The following is a 21744-nucleotide window of genomic DNA, read 5'->3' as shown; positions in this document are numbered from 1 at the left end:
AGATTCTGACTGGAAGCCAGTCAATCACCTGGCTTGATGGACAGAAAATACCCCCAGATAGAAACCTGAACCAAGATCGCCAACCCAGGACTGAATCCAGGTTGTGTGTATGGCCCTAAACATAGGAAAAGAGTTTGGTGGCCCAACTGCAAAGTACCACAGTTGGAGCAGAAGGCCATGGAAACCATGCAAGGGAAAGACCGAAGAACAAGGGGCTGCAGTGTAAAGCCACAGACTGGTGACATCAAGCCCTGCAGAAGGGGCCAACAAAAAAGGCAAGGTATGGAGCTTAGGTCCTGATATATGTTTTGGTGGATGGAGTAAATTACTCCATCGTCCTGAGGAAGTAACAGCCTGCCAAATTTAGAAACGACTGCCAAGCCGGCGGTAATATCTAAAGCATGGGCAGGAACTGCTGTCATGGCGATTCCTGACAATGCTTTTCTAAGTTTGACGCACCCATCCCTCAACATGAAAGGGATTTCTGTGAAACGCATTTATTTTTTTGTTTTCCAGAAACAGGGTTTCCTTTTTGAAAACAAAACAAAACAAATTACCCCCTCGCCATGTGAGTTATTACCCATGATAAGGGGGGAAGTAGCTGGCTTTCACGGACGGTAACGGGAAGTGAGAACTGACCTGTATGTTTGCCCATCTGAATGAGTTAGGTGGATACAGAGGTCAGCCTCTGATGGCCCATACTCTGTCGGGCCATCGGTGGGGTAACCACTGTGGGGACAGAGTAGTCTCTGCCATGGTTACACCTAAGGTCTGCTCACATTTAAATGAGGTTGGCGGGCCCGTATGTTGATGGTAAGAAACTACGTCAGTGTTACAATGGAATATCCTTACCGTCACCATATAAATCACCCCCTTAGTCTGGGACCCAGCCCCATCACGTCCCAATGGTCCAAAAGTAGCAAAAAATATATAAGGCAGCACAAACACGCTATTCAAACCAACATAGGCCCTAAGGAAGACAGACGAAAACAAGAGCCAATGAGAACAGTAGTGGCCTAGGAGCTCACAAGGTTTATCCACCACTGATGAAAAGAGAGAAAATAGGCGTTGCTCTACTATGAAAGACAGCACATATCACTGTGTCCAATGATGCAGGAAGAAGAAAACAGTTCAGCGCCCCCTCATGAAACACCCATGTAGCAGTCCCAGGATGATAGGTTCGCCAGGGTCGACTGAACCCATCACAGAGAAAATGGTAGAGGCCCAACCTGCAAAGCACAATAGACTCCCCTGCATCAAAGGAACATGTATCCGTCGAGAAATGAGACAAGCAGCATTACAAACATAGATGGAAGTCTGGTAAAGGTGTACCAAGTCACAGAAGCCCAGAGGCACAACTGGTCAGGTAAGAAAACTAAGCAAGAGCACAAGATACCAGGGGCCATTTTATCAACGGTGCTAAGAACAAGGGACTGCAGTGAAAAGCCACATACTGGAGACCCCAAGACCTCAGGGAAGGCTAAGAGCCCAAAAAGCCCAGAAATCACACAGAAGGGGCCAATGGAGGAAGCAAAATAGGAAGATAAGGTCCCAATTTATGTTTTGGTGGATGGACTTTACTCCATGGAGGAGTAAATTACTCTGTCAGCCTGATGGAGTAACTGTCTGCCAAATATAGAAAGACTGCCAAGCCGGCGGAAATTTCTGAAGCATTGGCAGACGTGTCTGCTTTTTGCACTCCTGCAGTACTTTAGTATTGCAGAAAACGCCGTAAACATGTGGTGCCAGCGCAATATCAAGGGCATCATCTCTCATTTGAACGGAGGTGGGCCCATGCAAATGAGGAAACACTTTGGGAGTTATTACGACGTTGGCGTTTCTACAGCGGGCAGTGTATTGCGCCATCCCTGTAGGTCCACCAAAGCTGTGGTGCTGCCACCCACCAGATTAAGACTTCAATCTTGGTCTGGCCTGCAGTCCTGCTGTGGTCTAACAGCAGCAGTGTGTTAGGTTCACAGAAGTACATGCAGACCGCTGCTGTCAGAGTGCTAACTGCACCTTCCTGCATGGTGTGACATCCATTCCACACCGGGCAGGAAGAGGGTGTGAAAATTCCGGATGCACCCCCAGGAGCGGCAGGAGGGCCTATTAGGGCCTTCTTAGTTGCCTCAATGCCACCCTTTTTATGGCGGCCTCACCTCCATGGAAAGGTGGTGGTTGGGTAACTAATGATATTACTATGCTTGACCTTCACCACCACACCACGGGATCCTGAATCCTGGTGGAGGCGGCAGTCATGTGGCTATCCAACCACCACACTCCTGATGCAGTGCATGGTGCCGCAGTGTGGTGGTGGTCGGACTGCCGACCAAGAGTACGGCGGTCGTATGGCCCACCGTACTAGTAATAAGGTCCCTAGTCTCTGTGCCGACACCACATTAATTTAGCTGGCACAGAAGCTAAGAAGCCATCAGAATGTGCACCAACAGTAGGCCATACAGAGGTGGTGCACAGTCAGTGTGCCCCCCCGCCACAAGGCACCCCTTGCAAAGGTGGTGGAAGGGCTCCATATGGAAACCCCTGTATCCCACTGCAGGTTGGAGCAGTTACTCAAAGCTACCGCCTACAGGAGGATCTCTGTCCCTCTTTGTAATACAGACCACGTTGCCACCTGCAAAGTGAGCGGTGGATCGGTGGTTCAAACAACCTTCCACTAATGTGCTGCCCTAGGGCAGGCATGAGTTTGTGACTGCGCTGCCTAGGGCAGTGCAACCCATCAGTAATATGGGCCTGCTTTCAAATCACATTGGAACTCAGAGCAAAGATTATTACCTATCAGTAATCATGACTTTAGCTCTCATATACCTTTTACACAGGTCACCACCTCACTTCCTATATGATATCAGATGACTTTAGATGAGCGTTCCTGTCACATATGTTAGGAACACCCACATGTGGAACAACATAAAGAACAAATGTATAAGTGCTCAATTCTTTTTAAATATTTTGAAGTTTTTTTAAGGTAAGTGTAAATTAAAATGTAAACTCCCTGATTACAGTGCTAAACTGCAACCTGACTTAAACTTCACTTAAAAGGAGGTTTTCTGTTTTCGAAAAGAAAAAACTGTTTTCAGTACCAGATAGAGAAGAAAACAATTACAGTTAACATGTTGGCAAAAAATCTGGCATTACAGCTGCTACTCAAACACCCCCTGAACTGCAACCATCTTTTTTTAGTAGACCTCTTGTTTTTCTGATGTCTTGCCAACATAACTGTAAGTTTGCATGAAAATTGCAAGACCATCTGGGATACCAACTAGGATTAAGCAGCTGCTCATACTGCTCTCCATGTTGCATAGCTGCTCACTTAAGGCGTGATATCTTTTTTGGGCAGAAGGCCCCTTTCTCTGTCATGGACACTGAGTAAATTACTCAGTCACCCTGACGGAGGTGCTGCCCGCGAAACTGAGAAATGAACATTGGTTCCTGTCAATGTTTTCTTTTAAGTTTAGTGTACGGCTCTGTCAACATGACGGAGCCGTGCACCAAACTGTTTTCTTTTTCATTTTCAAAAAGTAAATCCCGAATCGGGATTTTCTTTTTGAAGATAACACAGAGAATATTCACCATGCGAGTCCTCGCCCATGGCGAGGGGACCATTGGCAGTTTTCACAGTCCCCTACAGCCAGGGTTTCCCTGGCGGTGATGGGCAGTGAAAACGTACCAGTCGAGAGGTAGGAAGTCTTGATTTAGATTGAATACAAAGAGAGTGTGGTGGTTTTATTTGGACTATAATTTGTTTCCAATCTTATTTACAGAACTAGTGGATAGGAGACAGGTTTGTCTATAGCGTGTAGAATTTTGGTGACACTTTAATGTTTTTATTTTCCCCAGACACAGGGTGGTGTGATTTTATCTTGGGCCATGTGTCTTATTAATAGGTCAAGACACAGTTATGGCAGTGCTAGTGGGATTTAGTATGAGCACATTGAGGGTTCTTTATTGACGGAGGTTCAATCGGCATTAAACACAAGGGGCTATATATGTATGATTGTTTTCTTAAATTACCCAAAATTTGATTGTTTATATTTGATCATAATTCTCTGTAGTTAGTTGTATGTGCCAAATTCATGTTCACGCATCAGTGGTGCATGGGTTTCCACGTTATGGCCACATTTTCTTGGCCATACAAATAAACACACGATGACACAGTGTGATGCTTCTCACTGTAGGACAAATGTTAGGCTCATATAAAATTGAGGCTTTTTCGTTTCATTTCGAGCCCTGACGAAGTCTTGGGGCAGGATGCCCAAAACGACTAAACACATGTTGTGAATGGGCAAAGAACAATAAAGATTCAAGATTGATTAAGAATGATAATCAGCATTTGAAGATTATTTGCACTATTCTGTTTATAATTTGTGTATGCTTAAGGCTGTGTGACTATTGAAATAAACTGCTTTACTCATTTTGGGAGGGCCCAGCAGCTTCCATGTGCCGCCAGGCCAGCCCGCATTCCAAATAACACTTCTGTTCCTCCATTGCTCCCTCATCCTCCCAGCCAATCCCCTTTTTTTCCTCACCTGCACTTCTGTTGCTAGCCCACCCCTCATTGGCCTTTCAGAAAAAGTTTTTCATTTTTTCTTATTGGGTGGCCTGGCAGCTGCCATTTGCTTCAGGGCTGCTCCTCATTGTAAACATTGAATTTACACAAATATATATTTTTTAATCTGCTGACTCAAGTGGTGTCAGCCATCATGGATCGGCAAATAAAAAATGTCTCTAGCATCATTTGGCTGGTATAAGTAAGTGTCATAACACATCGGCATACATTTGTAATCACACATGCATGCACCAGCTGAGGCAGCTGCATTCCTCCTTACATCTTTTTTCCTTCTCTTATTACTTTTTTTTGTCTGATACTTCCGCGCATCAGCAAAAAGCATTGGTAAAGCCAATAGGTCAACGAGGATTTGTCAATGCTTGTGTCCTGTTCAGGACTACCTGTATAATCCTGCCGGTCACAAGATTTGCACAAAGGAAACAAATAGTGACCACCATCGGCTAACACCAGAAATAGCAAAACAATATATGGGGGTTTGGCGTCGGTTGCCAGCCTCTTGACTAATGCTTTTTTGTAATCTTTCTGTAAATATGTACTGCAAATAGATTGAAAGATAGATCAATAGAGAGACTTTCAAAGACGGAAAGGATTGTACAGATAAACTGTTGCATAGCCAGATAGAGTCAATCAATCAATCAATCAATCAATCAGGGGTTTATATAGCGCACAACTCACCCCTGAGGGTCTCAAGGTGCTGGGGGGGGGGGGGGACAGCTCCGGATCAGTCGAAGAGCCAGGTCTTGAGGTCTTTCCTGAAGGTGTGCAGGGTTGGCGAGCATCTGATGTTCACGGGGAGCTCGTTCCAGGTCTTGGCTGCGATGTAGGAGAAAGCTCCCCCGCCCATTCTGTTTCTGCGGATGCGGGGGACCTCTGCCAGGGCGAGGTCGGCGAAGCGGAGGTTCCTCTTGGGTGCGTGGAAGGATACTCTCTCGTTGAGGTATTTGGGTCCGATGTTGTAGAGGGATTTGTAGGCGTCGGTGAGGAGTTTGAAGGTAACCCTTTTCTCGACGGGGAGTCAGTGGAGGTCTCGCAGGTGTTGGGTCATGTGTTCGTGATGCAGAGTTCCGAGGACGAGTCTGGAAGCTGCTTTCTGGATAGTCTGTGTAGTAGGGTTTTGTTGATTCCGGCATACAGGGCGTTGCCGTAGTCCAGTCTGCTGGTTATGAATGCGTGGGTGACGGTCTTTCTGCAGTCGGGGCGGATCCACTTGAAGGTTTTGTGGAGGATGCGCAGGCAGTTGAAGCTGGTGGAGTCGACGGCGTTGATCTGGCGGTTCATGGAGAGGGAGGAGTCAAGGATGATGCAGAGGTTGCGTGCCTGGTCAGTAGGAGTGGGTGGATTCCCGAGGGCGGAGGGCCTCCAGTTGTTGTCCCAGGCGGAGTTGCAGGATCCGAGGATGAGGACCTCGGTCTTCTCTGATTTGAGCTTCAAGCAGCTGTCTTTCATCCAGGCTGCCACGTTCTTCATTCCTTCCTGGTCAAGAATGATCGATAGATAGGCACATAAACAGATAGACAATTTCCTGGAGATGATTGCAAAGATAGGTAGCTAAATATACATGGTTACATATATATAGAGAAGGTTGCTCTGGATTGATAGATAGACAGACAGACAGGCAGATAGAGCGATAGATAGATACATAACAAACTAGAAAGCCATACAAGTAGGACAAGCAGCCTAAATTGGCCTACTAGTATAACTGTAGTCCTCAATTAAAATACATTCCAGTATGACATACACAAGTGTAGTTATATATGCACTTTGTTGCATGCATATAAAAAGAGAGTCTAATCTTATAAAGAATAATTTCAAAAGGATGCAATCTGGTATGCTGTGAAACAGCAGCAGTCAGACAAACTAAGGCCACCCCAAAAAGAATTTACAACACCATTAGCAGGACATGGGATCTGATTAAACTGGAATGAGCCCTAAGTGTTCTGCTATCACATCAGGCTCCAACCACAAAGGCAATACTAAAGTAATAATAAAGTAAAAACAAAAACACTTGGGCTGAATGGAACTACCTTGTGTGCCAATATGCTCCTTGTGAAAGAGCAAAATGCAGCTACTCAAAGTGAAGTTAGCCAGTGGCTAAAGTAGTCTGACCCACTGCCCCATGCTGTAGGCTATAGTGAGTGGGAGGAAAATGTGAATGATACAACATCAGGCCAATGGATACAAGATGTGGCTGAAAGTCCCTCTCTGTTAGTATATTATACATATACTTTTAGTAAAATCAAAAGGTCTCGGCTAACGCTATACATAAAAACAGACTTCCACTTTTTTGGGTGGGACAGTATGCACAGGCCTATGCACAAACAGAAATGTGTGCAGGTTTTGAGATTCAAAGTTCAGCCCTTATTGTGCCTGCCCAAGGGATTTGTCTTCACTCATGTAATTCCATGTGGCACCTGGAGGGATATCTATGGTGGAAATATAGAGGAAAGTAGGATACTGTGTGGTATCACCAGTTGGTCCCCATGTTTCCTGGGGATAAGACCATGATTGTGTGGTAATGGCATTTCCCTAAAGCCAGTTTTTCTGCCACATTTACTCGAGGACCTCAGGGTGAGGGTGTGTCTACACACACACCACAAAGTGATCACAGCATGCCACTGCAGGGGATACCCAGCATTCTCAGTCAGAGGCCATAGATAGGGATGAGGGACCATACAGCTATCTGCACCCAATGCCACCCCTCCAAGTTACCACGTCATTGTTGCCATTACCACTGCCAGAATCGCCATCACCACCACTGCTGCTGGCACCACTATTGGAGTGCCAATTAAATTTGCAATTTTGCCATGACACACCTGCAGTCTACAAATGCTCTCCCTGCCCTCCCAGAGAAGAGACTACAGGGAATAACTCAATAGGTTCAGAGGGTGTTAAGGATTTGGTCACCACAGTGCCCCTAAGTTACAGCTGTTGAAAATTAAAATATGCCTCTGCCAGCATCTTTACAGAATCCCCTCTAGGAACTTTCCCTGAGAATGACCACTCTTGAAAAAGGCCAGGTGTCGTTGTTGAGCAACGAACTTCAGAGTGCTACCTCCTTGCATTTCGGTTGCAGACATGGAGACGTAGATCATGGATGTTCTCATGGAGGAGGTCAGGTCTGTCGAGTGCCATGGGCACAACATAGTCATCGAGGAAGGGCCCTATGCCATGCCATGCACATACTCACAGCTTCTAGCAATCAACTGGCTGATTGTACAACGGCTCTTTAGAGAGCCAGGGAAAGCTTCTGGAGTGGCAAGAACTGACCCTGTTGCAAACGTCAGGATCTGATCCACCTCACTCTCCTCTTAACTTTTTTTTCTCAGATGCCCCTACTCTTGCCATATGACCCATACTCCCCTACTCCTGGGCACACCAGGTGAACCCATTGCAAATAACTAGTAATGAGTGCTCTGATATTCTGTCAAGCTTTAAGGTAGAGGTGGAGTTAGGCTAGTTCAGCAACCAGATGAGTCAGTTATGGTGCGGGTGAGCTGGAGCTGCCAATGGACAGGTGTGCTGGGATTAGGGTAAGGGGACGATAGTACATTCAAGCCTAGTGAGTTGGGCTTAGAGAGGTAGAAGGGAGCTACCAAGGCATGTGGAGCACCTCATTTACTTTAGTCATTACAGTTTCACCTCACCATAAATGTGTGCTTTTTGTACATTTTTAAGTGAGAATTGTGTTATGCAGCTAAGTTCAGAAATGTTTTATGACATGTCTGAGGACAATGACTTTGGTTTGCTGTGCAACTTCTGCTTCTTGTTCCTCGGTCATCACTGACATGATGTGCTGTAAGATCTATATGTCAACATGATATGTTTGATGACCTGAGACTCAGACAATTCCAACTGATTGAGGCTTGCCCTGGAAATCCAGGGCCATGTCCTCAGGCTGGGGATTGGCATTGGCCTTGGTGTGCAGCCTGGCTGTCTTCCTACAGCAGCATACCATACTGTACGAGGAATGGAATCTTGTTTCATGTAAGGAGATGCCCTGAGATAGCTACACCCATATTGATGCTTGTGTATGTATATGTGAACTAAGTATATGTACCTGCGTGGTCCATTCATCACACTTGTATGTGTATTAGTGCCTGGATACCCTCATGGGTGATAGGCTGCACTTTCAGATTGATTGATTATGTCCATTATGGTGTTCAAGTTTGATAGTTGTAGAACCACTATCATGGAATAGTGGATGGAGGCTTGCCACTTACAAGCCACAGCTCAGGAGTAAGATGAGGAAATGGAAGTGAAGGATGACAACCCGCTGGTTGTGGCCACAGGGGAGAGAGGAGGGCCCATGGATGGCTAAACAAAAAATGGAGGCAGCCAAGGACGAGGCGGCTGCTCAGAAGGCAGCAGGGGAGAGAAAGGCTGTGGCAGAGAGAGCCTTGGCAAGGAAAAATGCTGAGGCTGATAGGGCCTTGGAAGAAAAAACGATTTTGTTATTTATGAAGTGAGTTTTAAAGAGCTGTACATAAAATCAATACAAGCCTCTGAGTCCAGCATTAATGGTGCCAGTGATACCCCAGTGGGGATTGGAGAGACCAAATCCCTATGTACCTGGTGCCTATGTTGTGGGAGTTTGTATCTTCAAGTGGTTTGAGGACTATGCGATTGCCCTGGAGATGCATAGGGCCCTGAGTGGTATTGGGGGACCAGTCTCTGGAGGCAAATTAATAGTGAAGGGAGCCGTACACTGTTAGCCCTAGAGAAGGGAGACAGGATGAGGTAAACACTCATGAAGTACACCCTTGTCAGGAAGTATGGTTTCACCCCGGAGAGACAAAGGCAGGCATTTAGGGACAGCCATAAGCTTCTCCATTAGATCTGGGTGTTTTTGTGGATCACTTTTGCAAGGCACTGGTTGGTTGATTGAAGGCAGTGGTGTAAGTGATTACAAGGGGCTGTACAATTTGATTGGCAGAGAGAGCACATGTTCAGCAGTAGTTTTACAGAGCTTCTCCAATACCTAGTGGATAGCAAGCTTACTGACCTGAGGGAGCTTGCCAAGTAGGTGACAGCTGGCTCAGCACCAAGGTCCATAAGAAGGTACCTGGGAGTGACCCCCAGAAGGATGGTTCACCCTCCGGCTACTTATTTTATGGCAATTCCTATCTTTTTTTTATAATATGCTATTTTATCATGTGAGTAAATGTACATCCCTTTCCTTTAGCAAATCTACAAGTATTCTGTCTATTGTTATATCACGATTGAACATTTGGCATCAGTTTTTATTGGAACATTAAGTTACAAAATGAGATGGAGCTATACTAAGGACGTAGCCTAGTAGCTTCAGCTCTCTCCTTTAAACAAGATAAAATCAGCTTATCCCTGCTTGGCAGAATTAATTTACTTATAAGCTCCTAGTAATGTGGTACTACATGTCCCTAGGACTTTTAAATTAAATGCTACAGCAATTGTTGCGCCACTAACTTACGGAGCCCTTTAAAACATGTCTTAGCCTGCCTTTGCAGCCTGTGTGCAGTTTTATACTGACATTTCATCCTGGAAAAATAAACCTTTTGCCAGGCTTAAACCTTTTTGTTCCAAACATATACATCACCACTAAAGTAGGCCCCAAACAGCCAATAGGACCATTAGATGTTCTAGATACGATAAGCGTATCGTCTGCAAACATTAGTATAGGGATGGAAACACCAGCCAACCTTGGAGCATCGGTATTTACAGAGAGCATGAGATCAACTATCTCATTGATGTAGAGTGAAAAGAGCGTGGGTGCCATAGTACAACCTTGTCGCACACCACGCTCAACCGGGAACTCAGGGGTGTCCTCACCTGGCTCACCCCACTGTATCCTAGCATAGTTGGACTCATGCAACCGCATAACCAGTGTCAAAGTTTCTTTGGGGAGACCTAGTCTCTCCAGGACTGCCCACAACCGGTGGCGAGGTACAAGGTCAAAGGCAGCTCTTAGATCAACAAAAGCTGCGTAGAGACTGCCCTTGCCCAATGTCACCACCCTCCAGTGAAGCTGGACAAAGCGGAAGACTTGGTCCACCGTGCTGGTTGATTTACGGAAGCCTGCTTGAAAGGGGGACAAAATATTATTATCATCAATCCACTCTTGGATTTGATTCAGGACCATCCTCCCTAGCACCTTCTGTATAGAATCTATAAGGCTAATTGGCCTATAGTTTCCTGGGAGTGCCCTATCACCCTTCTTAAATACAGGGATGATGACAGCCCCCCTCCACGATTTAGGAACTGGTGCACCTACAGCCACAGCATTAGCCAATAGGGTTATATACTTGCTCCAATTAGTTTGTTGTGGAGAAAAACATGGAGAAAAACATCCGAAGGAACCCTATCCTGGCCAGGAGCACGTCCACTGGTAACCGTACCCAGGGCCTGCTTGGCATCTTGAATACAAAAGGGACCCTGGGAGAAAAAAGCATAGTTTGGAACCCATGCAAAGTTAAACAAGAGATTACAGGCATATTGGGGTTTAAAATAATGGACCCACTCCATCTGTGAGACATAATTGGAAGGACTATCAGGCCGCCCACCTCTGTCCCACTTGAGAATATTCCAAAATAACCGGGAATCTCTAGAGCGACAATCACTTTTTAAATCAAGCCAACGTTGTTCGTCCCAGTTCTTTTTGGCCATTCTTACAGCTTTTTTGTATGATAATCTAGCAGAATGAACACAATCCTTTCGTCCACTAGACAAAGCTATAGTCAGATTGGCCCTAGATTGCCTGCAGGTGTCATCATACCATCTATTTCTCTTAGTTGGGGCCTTGTTCTTATTCCTCATGGGCCTCAAAAAATACGAGCCTATTTCAACAAACAACTTATCATGAATTTCAGTGACTTCAGCACTGCATGGCTCATAATTTAATTTACCCTCGAGCTCCACAATGGCACCAGCTAATTTCTTGTCTATATCAGCAATAGCCAGATTATTAGACTTGAGCTCACGCCACTTAAGTCTACGCATATCGTTTGTAGAAATTACTTCAGGTGGTCTCAGATCCATCTCCCCGGTTGCTAGGTGGTTACTAGACCACCATTGATGAGTTACACAAATAGGGTTGTGGTCACTCTCGGCTCTAGCCTCAACCACCATATCCAGAACAGATTGCCATAATTTCAAGCTACATAGAACATAATCAATCCTACTGGAGTGCCGACCGTTATCGAATGTCTTGGCCCCTTGTTTATCACCTGGCGTCCTCCCATTCAGGGCCCTCAACCCATACTCATAGCAGAAAGCATTGACCTGAATAATAATCTCAGACCACCTTTTTATTGGACTAAGATCAAGCACAGGTACCCCCCATAGTTGATCTTCCACAGGGTCAACACCCCACCCAGAATCGGGATCCAAGAGTGGTTCAAAGGTAATGTTCAGATCCCCAGCGACAAGCACTCGCCTCTCACCCGAGTACTGGTCTATAAGGGAAACTAAATGGGCCAAAACCTGGGAACCCGTCCTATTGGGGTCTCTCAAATACAAGTTGTAAATATCCAGGTCACCCAGGGGGCCAAGTGATAACCTGACTAGCAGGATATCATCAGACTTAGTTAAGACTGCACAAGCTCCTAAGAATATATCCTGGCGAACCCAAGTTACCAGGCCTCCCATTGGGCGCCCCCTAAGACCCTGGATTGCGGGGACACAGAGGTTAAAAAAACCTTGCATCAACTGGGGCTCACAGGACCAGGTTTCCTGAAAGAGGCAGACGTCAAAGCCGCCTATATAGGCTAACCATTCCGGGGAGTCCATTTTTGACTTCAAGCCTGCAACATTCCAAGAGACCATTGATCCCCTCACCCTTCCATAGGCAGGAACGTGTGCAGGGTCAGCACAAGTCTGCTCAACACCATTTTGCATTTCCCCGGTCAGTTTAGGGATTGGTACATCTATTACTTCGGTCATCCCGGTGACAGGGCGATTGTATACATTTTCATTAGTCTTAGACTCTCCAGTAGAAATGCTTGAGTTGGAAGATATAATAGAAAACGGCGCCCCAGACGCTGGTCAAGCTAGAGCTACTGAGTAACACGAGTCGTTCGCTTCCCAATTTTTCCAAACAGGACCAGATCTTGCAGGAATATTGGGATTGAAATTGTAAAAGTACCCTAAATCATGAACCCCAATTTTCGACTGATCGCAAGCCGACGGATGGTCACAAATATGGTGCACTATACGTCTATCTTCAAAGTTAACGATAATAGAGTCCCCGGAAACGTCTTGAGAAGAGGATCTTTCCGTCCAAATAGTTCGGGATCGGTCTGTTCCTGTTTAACCAGAAAATAACTTTGTTTTTGAGTTGCTGACAGGATTCCAATACACCTTCTTTTAGTTCGGGGACACCTGTCAATACAGCTACATAGGGAGTAGAAGCAGGGGGCAGATGTATATGAGCCCTGGAGAATATACTGGTTTTAGCCCCAGGTTCCACAATTCCTCCCTTGCTCACGTTCTTTTTTTCAGTATTAGTACTGCACACACTCGTAGGGCAGTCCCCTACATGGCCAACACGTTGATTAGTAGAACTGTCACTAGCCAAAGCGTTGGGGAGAACTGCCTCAGGATTAACCCTAGTCGTTATTTCATGAACAGAAGACCCCAGTGGCAAAGCGGGGGTAGTAGAAGAAGACACCCCAAAGGAATTATCCCTGTCCTTGGTAGCTAATTTGATGACATTTTTAAGTGAACAAAAATTGTCTAAGACAGTTTGTTCTAGTCGTTCAACCTTTTCACTAACCATCTTGACCCTTTCTAAGAGTGGTAATAGCAAAGAACGGACCATTTTCTCTATCTCGGGAAGCAGATTACTCAATTGGGGCTGATCTATATGCCTAATACTATTCTCACCCAAAGATAAATGATCAGTGTCCTGTATCACCCCCATGGGAGAGTTTTCCGAAACATTAGAATGCTTCGCCTTTCTCCCTCCCTGGGACAACCCTACTCTTTTTCTCTTGGGGTTGGGAGGATTTACAGCTTTTCTGCTAGCCCTTGTTTGCGGATAGGTAGAAGCGGGTTTAGGGATATTAAGAGAACTACCTATTATTATGGCAGGATCACCAGAATCACCAGGAGCGTCATTCACTTCTCCACAGATCTGCGATATAGTAGTACTAACCCCAGGGTTCTCCTGTTGTACTAAGTCATCTTTGTCCTGGCCTGCTAGATTCAAAGGGGATTTTGCCAGTGCCAGAATTCCCAGTGATGAACGTCTGGCTTGCATTAACTCTGTGGACAGACGTCGCTCAGTTATAGCTAGTTCGTGTTCTAGAACTGATACAGCTCTAGTAATAAAATGATCAAGAGTCCCGGTCACAGACCCACACCCACCAGTGCGTTTCCCTTTAGCCGCCATCATGCTCTATATATACACAATACTAAGTCCAATATAATGGGGAACCTGGATGGGGTCAGTTTGATGACAATAATTTGCTACGCCAATACAAATTTATAAATTAATGTCCTCTAGGGGCAAACAGAAAAGATAGAATGAACACCTTAGAAACTATCCAATCAGCTTAACAGCGCCATTCTACCTTGTGCGCACACCAACAGCAGCAGCGTTAGAGGGGTGGCCCAGCCCAGTCAGATTCGGTCAGGGACGGGCAAGGACGGGCCCGCCCTTGGCCCGGGCTTTGCCCGGGCGCGGCCCGCGCGCGTCCCGCGCTGCGGGTTCTGAGGCAGCCTTTTGACCCCCCCGGGCGCAGCCTGATGATGCAGGCGGCGGCGGCCGTAACAGAGGATCCTGGGGGATGTAGTTCGTATTCCTCTCCCCACGCGTCGAGTAGCAGCCCACCAGCGAGGTAGGAGCTTCACAAAGCGCCGTTCCCCTCACGGCAGGTCAGCAACCTTGAAAAAGTGGCGTTCACTCAAAAGCAATAGCGCGTGCCTTTGCAGCCTGTGTGCAGTTTTATACTGACATTTCATCCTGGAAAAATAAACCTTTTGCCAGGCTTAAACCTTTTTTTTCCAAACATATACATCACCACTAAAGTAGGCCCCAAACAGCCAATAGGGCAGGGTGTATTGTATGTAAAAGATAGGGCACATGTTTTAAAATATTACACCTCCTGGTAGCGAAACACTCCCATATATATTTTTCACTACTGTGAGGCCTACATTTCTTACAGGATAACATGGGTTGCCCTTTAGAGTATTAACAGATAGAAATATATTTTGTCTCAAATGAACTGTAATTTGAAATCATCTTTAAACAAAAAAGTTGGATTTTAAGGCACAATTCTGAAAATGCCTCTTTTAGAAAGCTGGCATTTTATTGTGCCAACCTTTTGGTGCCTGCAGCCTTTGTCCTGGATCACAGAACTGTGAAAAGATGGCAGTTGACCTTTGTGTATTTCTCACAGGCAGTGAGACAAAGTGAGACTAGGTGTTGGTAGGATGGGGACATCCTGTCAGGGTGAGAGGTGAGGAGCTGTTGCTTGCCCCACTTTCATTTCAACTGGCTGCCTCCAGCACACTCACAAAGGAACTTGACACCGGTCTATTTTCACCCTAGACCACTTGGAGCGTGGGCAGGGGAAGGAAGGAAATTTCCAGAACTAGATGTGGGGGTTGTCTAGAAGTTTTCCCCCTTCAAAGGATGGCACTAGCTATAAATATTGAACCCTCTGAGCATGAAGCACAGGAGCCTAGGGTGGGGCTTTAGCCCAGTCTCTTCTTTGAGGCCAATGGCAATGGGCCAAGCTACCAAGCCAAAATCTTTGTTCAAGTTTTGATCACTCTCAGGTGACACCTTGACCTAATTTGTGCCAGTGCTCAAAAGGTCCATCTGGGGAATGTATATTATAAACTAGCCAGTGCACTTGGCTTTATGGTGATCACTAGACAGAGGGGGAATCTAAAATAGCAGAATTTGTCATGCAGAAAAGAGGAAGACAGTTATCTCTGATTAATACTAATCTTCTGTAGCACCATACACCTGTAGGGGATGCATGCATACACGGATTATCCCAATTTAGCCATCCAATGTCATATGTTTACAAAAACTCAAATGCACACTCATCATATACCCAGTTATGTACTACTAAAAAGACTGACGAGTAGGAGCCAATAGGCAAATCACCCCAGCAAAATTCAGGTAAAAATGGCTTCTTGACCATCAGTAGAGTCAGCTTCCACCAGTAGTTGGATATAGGCACAGGAGTCACCAAAGCTTGAAGGAGTTCGATGCTGGGGTGGACCCCTAATCCTTACTTGTACCACACTTCTCCCCCAACATAAACCAGATAGTATTCTGCACTAAAATGATAAATACTATTAACCTCTCTCTTGAAAGCAGTCTCGCAGCAAAAACTCTTTGATGAATGCAATTACCACTTCACAAGATACATACAGAGAAAAACAAAATGGCCACCACTATGTGTGTATGGTTTGTTTTCAACATTCCGGGAAATTCATATTCTCTTACCTGTACTGTTTAGAAATGTACTACAAATGCCTAGAAATGGCTTTCAATTTATTTTGGTAGTTGAAGGGAAGGAACACTTATCACACTAGTGAATACATTGTGATGGTTGTCAGCTGTTTTAACAAGCTACAGTGGAAATATGTGATGTTCTTCATGAATTTATCACAACTGTGAGAAGTGGTGGTTTATCAGGTAATTGATCCCAAGCAGTGGATTGCCTTGCCCCATCGCTGTGGTGCAGGCTCCTTCAGACATACCCAATTTGAGAAGGAAACTGAAAGCGCATTTGTTCTATTTATATCTCTGAGCTTCTATTGTGCATTCACTAACACGTCTCAGTGTTTTGTATGTGGAGCTCAGAAGCAATCTCAGTGAATGCTGCACATTACAAATGATAATAAAATAAATGCAAAAAATAAATAAAGGCCCCCACAATTTTGAAGTCATTCGATACTTGACTCTGCTCATGTGCTGGCTGCTGCATTGATGATTGTCTATGCTTGGCTGTGTTGAAACAACACTGTAGTTATTCACTTACAATTTATATTAGGCCTTCTGCCTTCTTTTGATCCCTCTGTCTTGGTCCTTGCTGAGTAAGTGGTCCCATGAGGCTTCTGTGCTGCCTGCAATGCTACAGGGCTGACTTCAAGATCTTTGTGCTCTTCTGTGCGGCAGAGCACCTGCCCTGTTTTCAAGGTCTCTGTGCTGCCTCGGGTAACAATCATTGCCAAAGCAGATAGTTTTCACTTCATGGGTGGCCATCTTGAAATTATAGGGGCATATTATCAAGGCGGCGCTATGAAATTATCGCACTTTTTGCGTCCATTTTCGGGCGAATAGTGGTGATAATTTCATGGCCTTATCAGCAAAGACACACCATCGCGTGTTTTGCTGACTTAGCGCCCGTTTCCAGCACGCCTAACTTTGCATCGCTAATGAGATGCAAAGTAGGCGTGACTGTGAAACCAACCAGGGAAAATATCACGAAGGCAGCTTCGTGATATTAACAAGGAAGGATAGCGATTTTTTAAATGGCGTTACGTATGCCTTAACGCAGGAATTTAACGTCTGTTAAATTCCTGACTAAGGCATACTTAACATGGGGGATGGATTCTGTGGCTAAGACCACAGGCCCTATCATCTAGGATATCGCTGTTTTCCACCATGGAAAACGGCGATATCCACACTATCTCTGGAATTTACATCGCCTCGGCGATGCGCATTGTTGATAACGCGCTAACCGGGTGATACATTCCAGAGATAGCCGGCAATAAATATGCAAGCTCTAAGCACGCTTTGCGAGTTGCTGTAATCAGTCAGTGGGAATCAAGTTCATCCCCCTTCTTGTTAGGTCGAGCTAGACAGTGCATGCGCTGTCTCTTCGAGACCTGCTGTAATCAGTCAGTGGGCTTCAAGTCCATCCCCCTTCTTGGCATTGCTTTTTATTTGTCTATGTCAATGTCCTTTAAAAACTGCTTGCTAGTGGTCAGTCCTGCATCTCTGTCCCTCCTTTCTCTCTTCTGTTCCTCCCACAGAGGAGTACTGTCTCATTCCGTTATGTTTCTTTATCAGTTCTTTGGGGAATATTTTTTTGCTTGGATTCCTGCTCTTTTACTGATTTGTCTGTGTTCAACTTCAGCTCCCTACCTGCTTACATTTAAATATAGCATTCTTAATTCCATCCCCTCTTAATGCCACAGTTACTGCTGCCTCCCCTGCCATGCCTCACGCTCTGTGGCTTGTATTTTATTTTTATTTAGGCTTTTTGAACTTTTTTATGTTCGCCTCCAGTTGGGCATTTTTGGGTAGGATAGTTTGGTTTGGGCTTCCTTTTAAGGTGGGATTGGGCTTGTTTTGTTTTTTTCCTGCCTGCCTCTGCTCAATCCTTCTGTTTAATTCTCATTTGCCTGCCCACTTAATTATTCCTGTGCTCTCTACCCCACCCCTCCCACAATAGTGCTTGTGTGGGGCCCCACCACCCCTTCAATATTGATCAATGCTTTTTTGAGTGCATTTTAGGGCGAAGATTTTCCCACAATCATTCACATGATGTTGAACTGACTCCAAGGCTTGAACACGGATCCCCAGCTCCGAAGTCTGAGCCACGTCCTCTCAGTCTGCAAGCTGCTTGCTTTGCAGAGACACGCTCTGATGGCTTTTTGTTTCATTATCATAGTGCTTTCCACAAGCACCAGTTACATTACACAATTACAGTTTCATATTTTTTGAAGACACGCAGAGATTAATCGGCAGCTCAGGACATTACTTAAATGTCTTTAACAGAGCTGTCGATTAATCTCCCTGTGTCTAAAAAGATATGAATATGTTGTTGTGTAATGTTACTGGTGCTTGTGGAAAGCCATTTTAAACAAGCAGCATTAGTCAGTGACAGGAAAGCCTTCACATTTGTAGCACTTTCTACGAGCACCAGTTACATTACACAATTACAGTTTCATTTTTTTTGTAGACACAGGAAGAGTAATCGGCAGCCAGGACATTACCTAAATGTCTTTAACAGAGCTGCTGATTATGCTCCCCGTGTCTACAAAAAATATGAATATGTCATTGTGTAATGTTACTGGTGCTTGTGGAAAGCAGAGATACACACTGTAATTGTAACAAACAATACTGCACCTATGTTTCCCACAGTGCTGCAGTCTTTACTATGACTATTCTCTGCATGCAAGGAAAGCGTTACATCCGCATATACCACAGTTGGTGTTTGTGTCTTACTGCCACAAGTAAAAACAATTTGCTTGCCAAAATACAAAATTACTGCCTTTGTCAAGGCTTGTTCTATGGGGCCCACAGCTCGATAAATTAACAGATGATCTACGTGTGCCTCTGTTCGAGATGTTTTATGTTTTAAAATCTTTTTAGAAATTACCCAATCCATCATTTAGACTAAAAGTCAAACGCATGTAAAAAAAAAATATATAAGACAATTTCCATTTAAACACTCTCTGTTTAGCATATAAATAAACTCTTTCCCAACAAAATACATAAATTAAATTAACAATGAGGGCGACTAAAAATATATGCACTGGCTATAGAATTGGATAAATGACAGAGGGGCAAAAACATCCACAATCCAATGTAAAGGAGCGCTCCAACAGACAAAATTGCTGTTGCACCACCAATTTTAATGCCAATGTACACCAGAGTTCATTAACATAATCATAAGCCAGAAAGACAATGTCAGGGACTCCATTAGCGAAGTGGATCAGAAGAACCCACTTTTTTTTATTATAACTTTTCAAAATGATAGACAGCAGCCACACTGCTCTACAACATAACCTTAACACATTGGCATAGCCAATAGCTTTAACTAAACACTAAAAAGGTCCCAAAGGCGAGACCAATTGGCTATGCCAATGCTTGTTATATGTGTACATATTCCAAATTGAACGTCGCGTTGCATGCAAGATGATGTTCGTCTTGGAATAGCTCAATTATAAGATTAATACCACATATAGTTGGCTACCCATTGCTATTCCCTTTGCAAAGGCTTTTGCAGTAGCGGTGTTCGCCATGCTGTGGAAAAACACAAAAGCAAGTGGGGGTGACAAAAGTGGGTTCCTCAGAACAATGGGCATGAGTGAGAGGCGGAGACAGCAAAGAGTGCTCACACAAAGTGAGCATTGACTGCAGAGGGGGGGGGGAAACAGAAAGAGAGGTAGAAAGCATTATTTGGAAAGAAGAGGGCCAGAAGAGACCGCGAAAGCTGGTAAGAGGGGGTGTCATAGGGAGAAGCTTTAGAAGAACATTTAAAGCTTGTGGTGAGAGAGCCACCCGCCTTTGGACTGTGCTAAAATGTAGTTGACACAGATTGATGTCAATTTCTGAAACTGTAGGAACACAATACGCCAGTCGTCGAAGAGGGTAGACGTAAACACTATTCAAGTACACAAATACATAGATAGGCAGCTACAGCTTGTGTGTAGGCAAGGCATGAAATAATTGTTACCAAACATCACATGCACTTTCGGTTAAGACCAATGTTTGCTCAACAGCACTGTTTAATTGTCTTCTTTCTATTTTCTCCCTTTGGAAGCATATGACTTACTATGATCATAACACTTTGCACTCAGATTAGTTAATGGTATGTTTTGTTAAAATTCTCTCTTGTATTGAGTTGTCATTCCTCTTTTGTTTTATGTATATAATAATGCAGAAAATAAAATTGCACTGTTTTGAGTATGCTTTGCATGGATACCGTGTGGATGACTTGTGTACTTGTAATGCTTGTCTTTTAATGCTATATTTATTGAAATAATTGATAAAACGTAGCAAGTGACGTGTTAGGTGATGATTGGCTATGGTTTTATCTTACAGATTTGGCTCCCGGAGGTTCAGATGACTGGGCTTACGACTTTGGGATCAAATACTCTTTCACTATTGAACTTCGAGACAAGGGTACCTATGGATTCCTCCTCCCTCCAGCACTTATCAAGCCAACCTGTAGCGAAGGACTTACCGCTGTCAAAACAATCGCGACTCACATCGCCAGACAACTGTAGTGCACTGAAATGGGGCACCGCATGCTAAGATGTGTGATAACAAATGTGGTAATTGTACAACAATAAGGTTGCCAGATAATTATTCCATCTACGTGCCTGCTTATGTTTCAATTACTTTTTCATGAGAACTACCAAAAGGGAGGTGGGAGTACCGACAACAGATTTATTCGAGCAAAGTGCTTAGTCTGCCTTCACTACACTAGCTAGCCACTCTAATTGTAATATTAGCACACATCAACAGAAACACTGCAGAAGAAAACTTGTTTGTAAGGGTCCTTGCTACGTAACATCTCTAAATTCCAAACACCTTGCGTGGAGAAAAGTTTCTGGAGAAGACACAAGGAAGAGGTGCAGTAAGTACTTTTGGTTGCCCTGGTAATGCTACCCATGGTCATCCTCCAACATGTCAGAAGGACTACCAGGATACTCGTCTATAGCATGTGTTCGCTTACATCAGCTCAGAGACGACACACATGAAGCTTTCCTATGACGTCGGTGATGACGTGGAGGCAAGCACGGTTTGACCGACAGGCAAACTGTTGTGGCAAACATTTGAAAAATACTCCAAGTCCTATTTTTTGCATCCTCAGACGAGAGACACAGGCACCTTGGTGCATTACAGCGAGTTGATGTAGAGCATGGAAGCACAGGGCAACCCAAACCCACCCGCTTTAATTATTCAAGAGCCACAAACATGCCACAGATTATCCTCTACCTGGGAAAACAAAAGTCAAAGTGACAATATAACCAAAGTATGTTAACACGCGATTTTCCGATTCCAACTTGCATTCTCTTTGCATTTTTGGTGCTCTACTGCATAATGTATGTGTGCGACCTATACCAATATATAATACATTCATGTTCTTTCTTCTCATACAGTACCTACAGTATTAAAGTTGTATGTCACATGACTGCATTGACTGAACATTTGCTTGAAGGCTCTACAACTGGGAAAAACATTCATGTTGTATTTATGATTCTGTTGAAAACAATTTATGATAAAAGTGCACCTGTATCTTTCTGTAATAGGCAAACGTTCTGTATATCTTTAGTAACATTCCACAATGCTAGTGCATGTCTAGATAAGCTTGCCCCAGAATCCCATTAGTAGCTTGTAAAATCATTGGAGAGACCTAGGTTGAGAGTGAAATTCAATTGTCAGCTTTGACGCTGGTTATACTTGTAAACAGCAGCTAAAGCTG

General features: G+C 44.5%; 1 protein-coding gene across 1 annotated transcript in view; it reads left to right on the top strand.

Annotated features, from left to right (window-relative positions):
• The window catches only part of CPB2 (carboxypeptidase B2), a 138065-nt gene extending 116612 nt beyond the window's left edge, over window positions 1-21453 (top strand). The window contains exon 11 of the mRNA XM_085621837.1: window positions 20358-21453. Within this exon, the coding sequence (XP_085477963.1) occupies window positions 20358-20542 (185 nt within the window). The 3' untranslated portion in view covers window positions 20543-21453. The remainder of the gene's footprint in view (window positions 1-20357) is intronic.
• Window positions 21454-21744: the final 291 nt, after the last annotated feature.

This window comes from Triturus cristatus, chromosome 8 (genome assembly GCF_964204655.1).
Source record: "Triturus cristatus chromosome 8, aTriCri1.1, whole genome shotgun sequence".
Lineage (NCBI taxonomy): Eukaryota > Metazoa > Chordata > Amphibia > Caudata > Salamandridae > Triturus > Triturus cristatus.
This window is presented reverse-complemented; position numbering and strand designations above follow the sequence as displayed.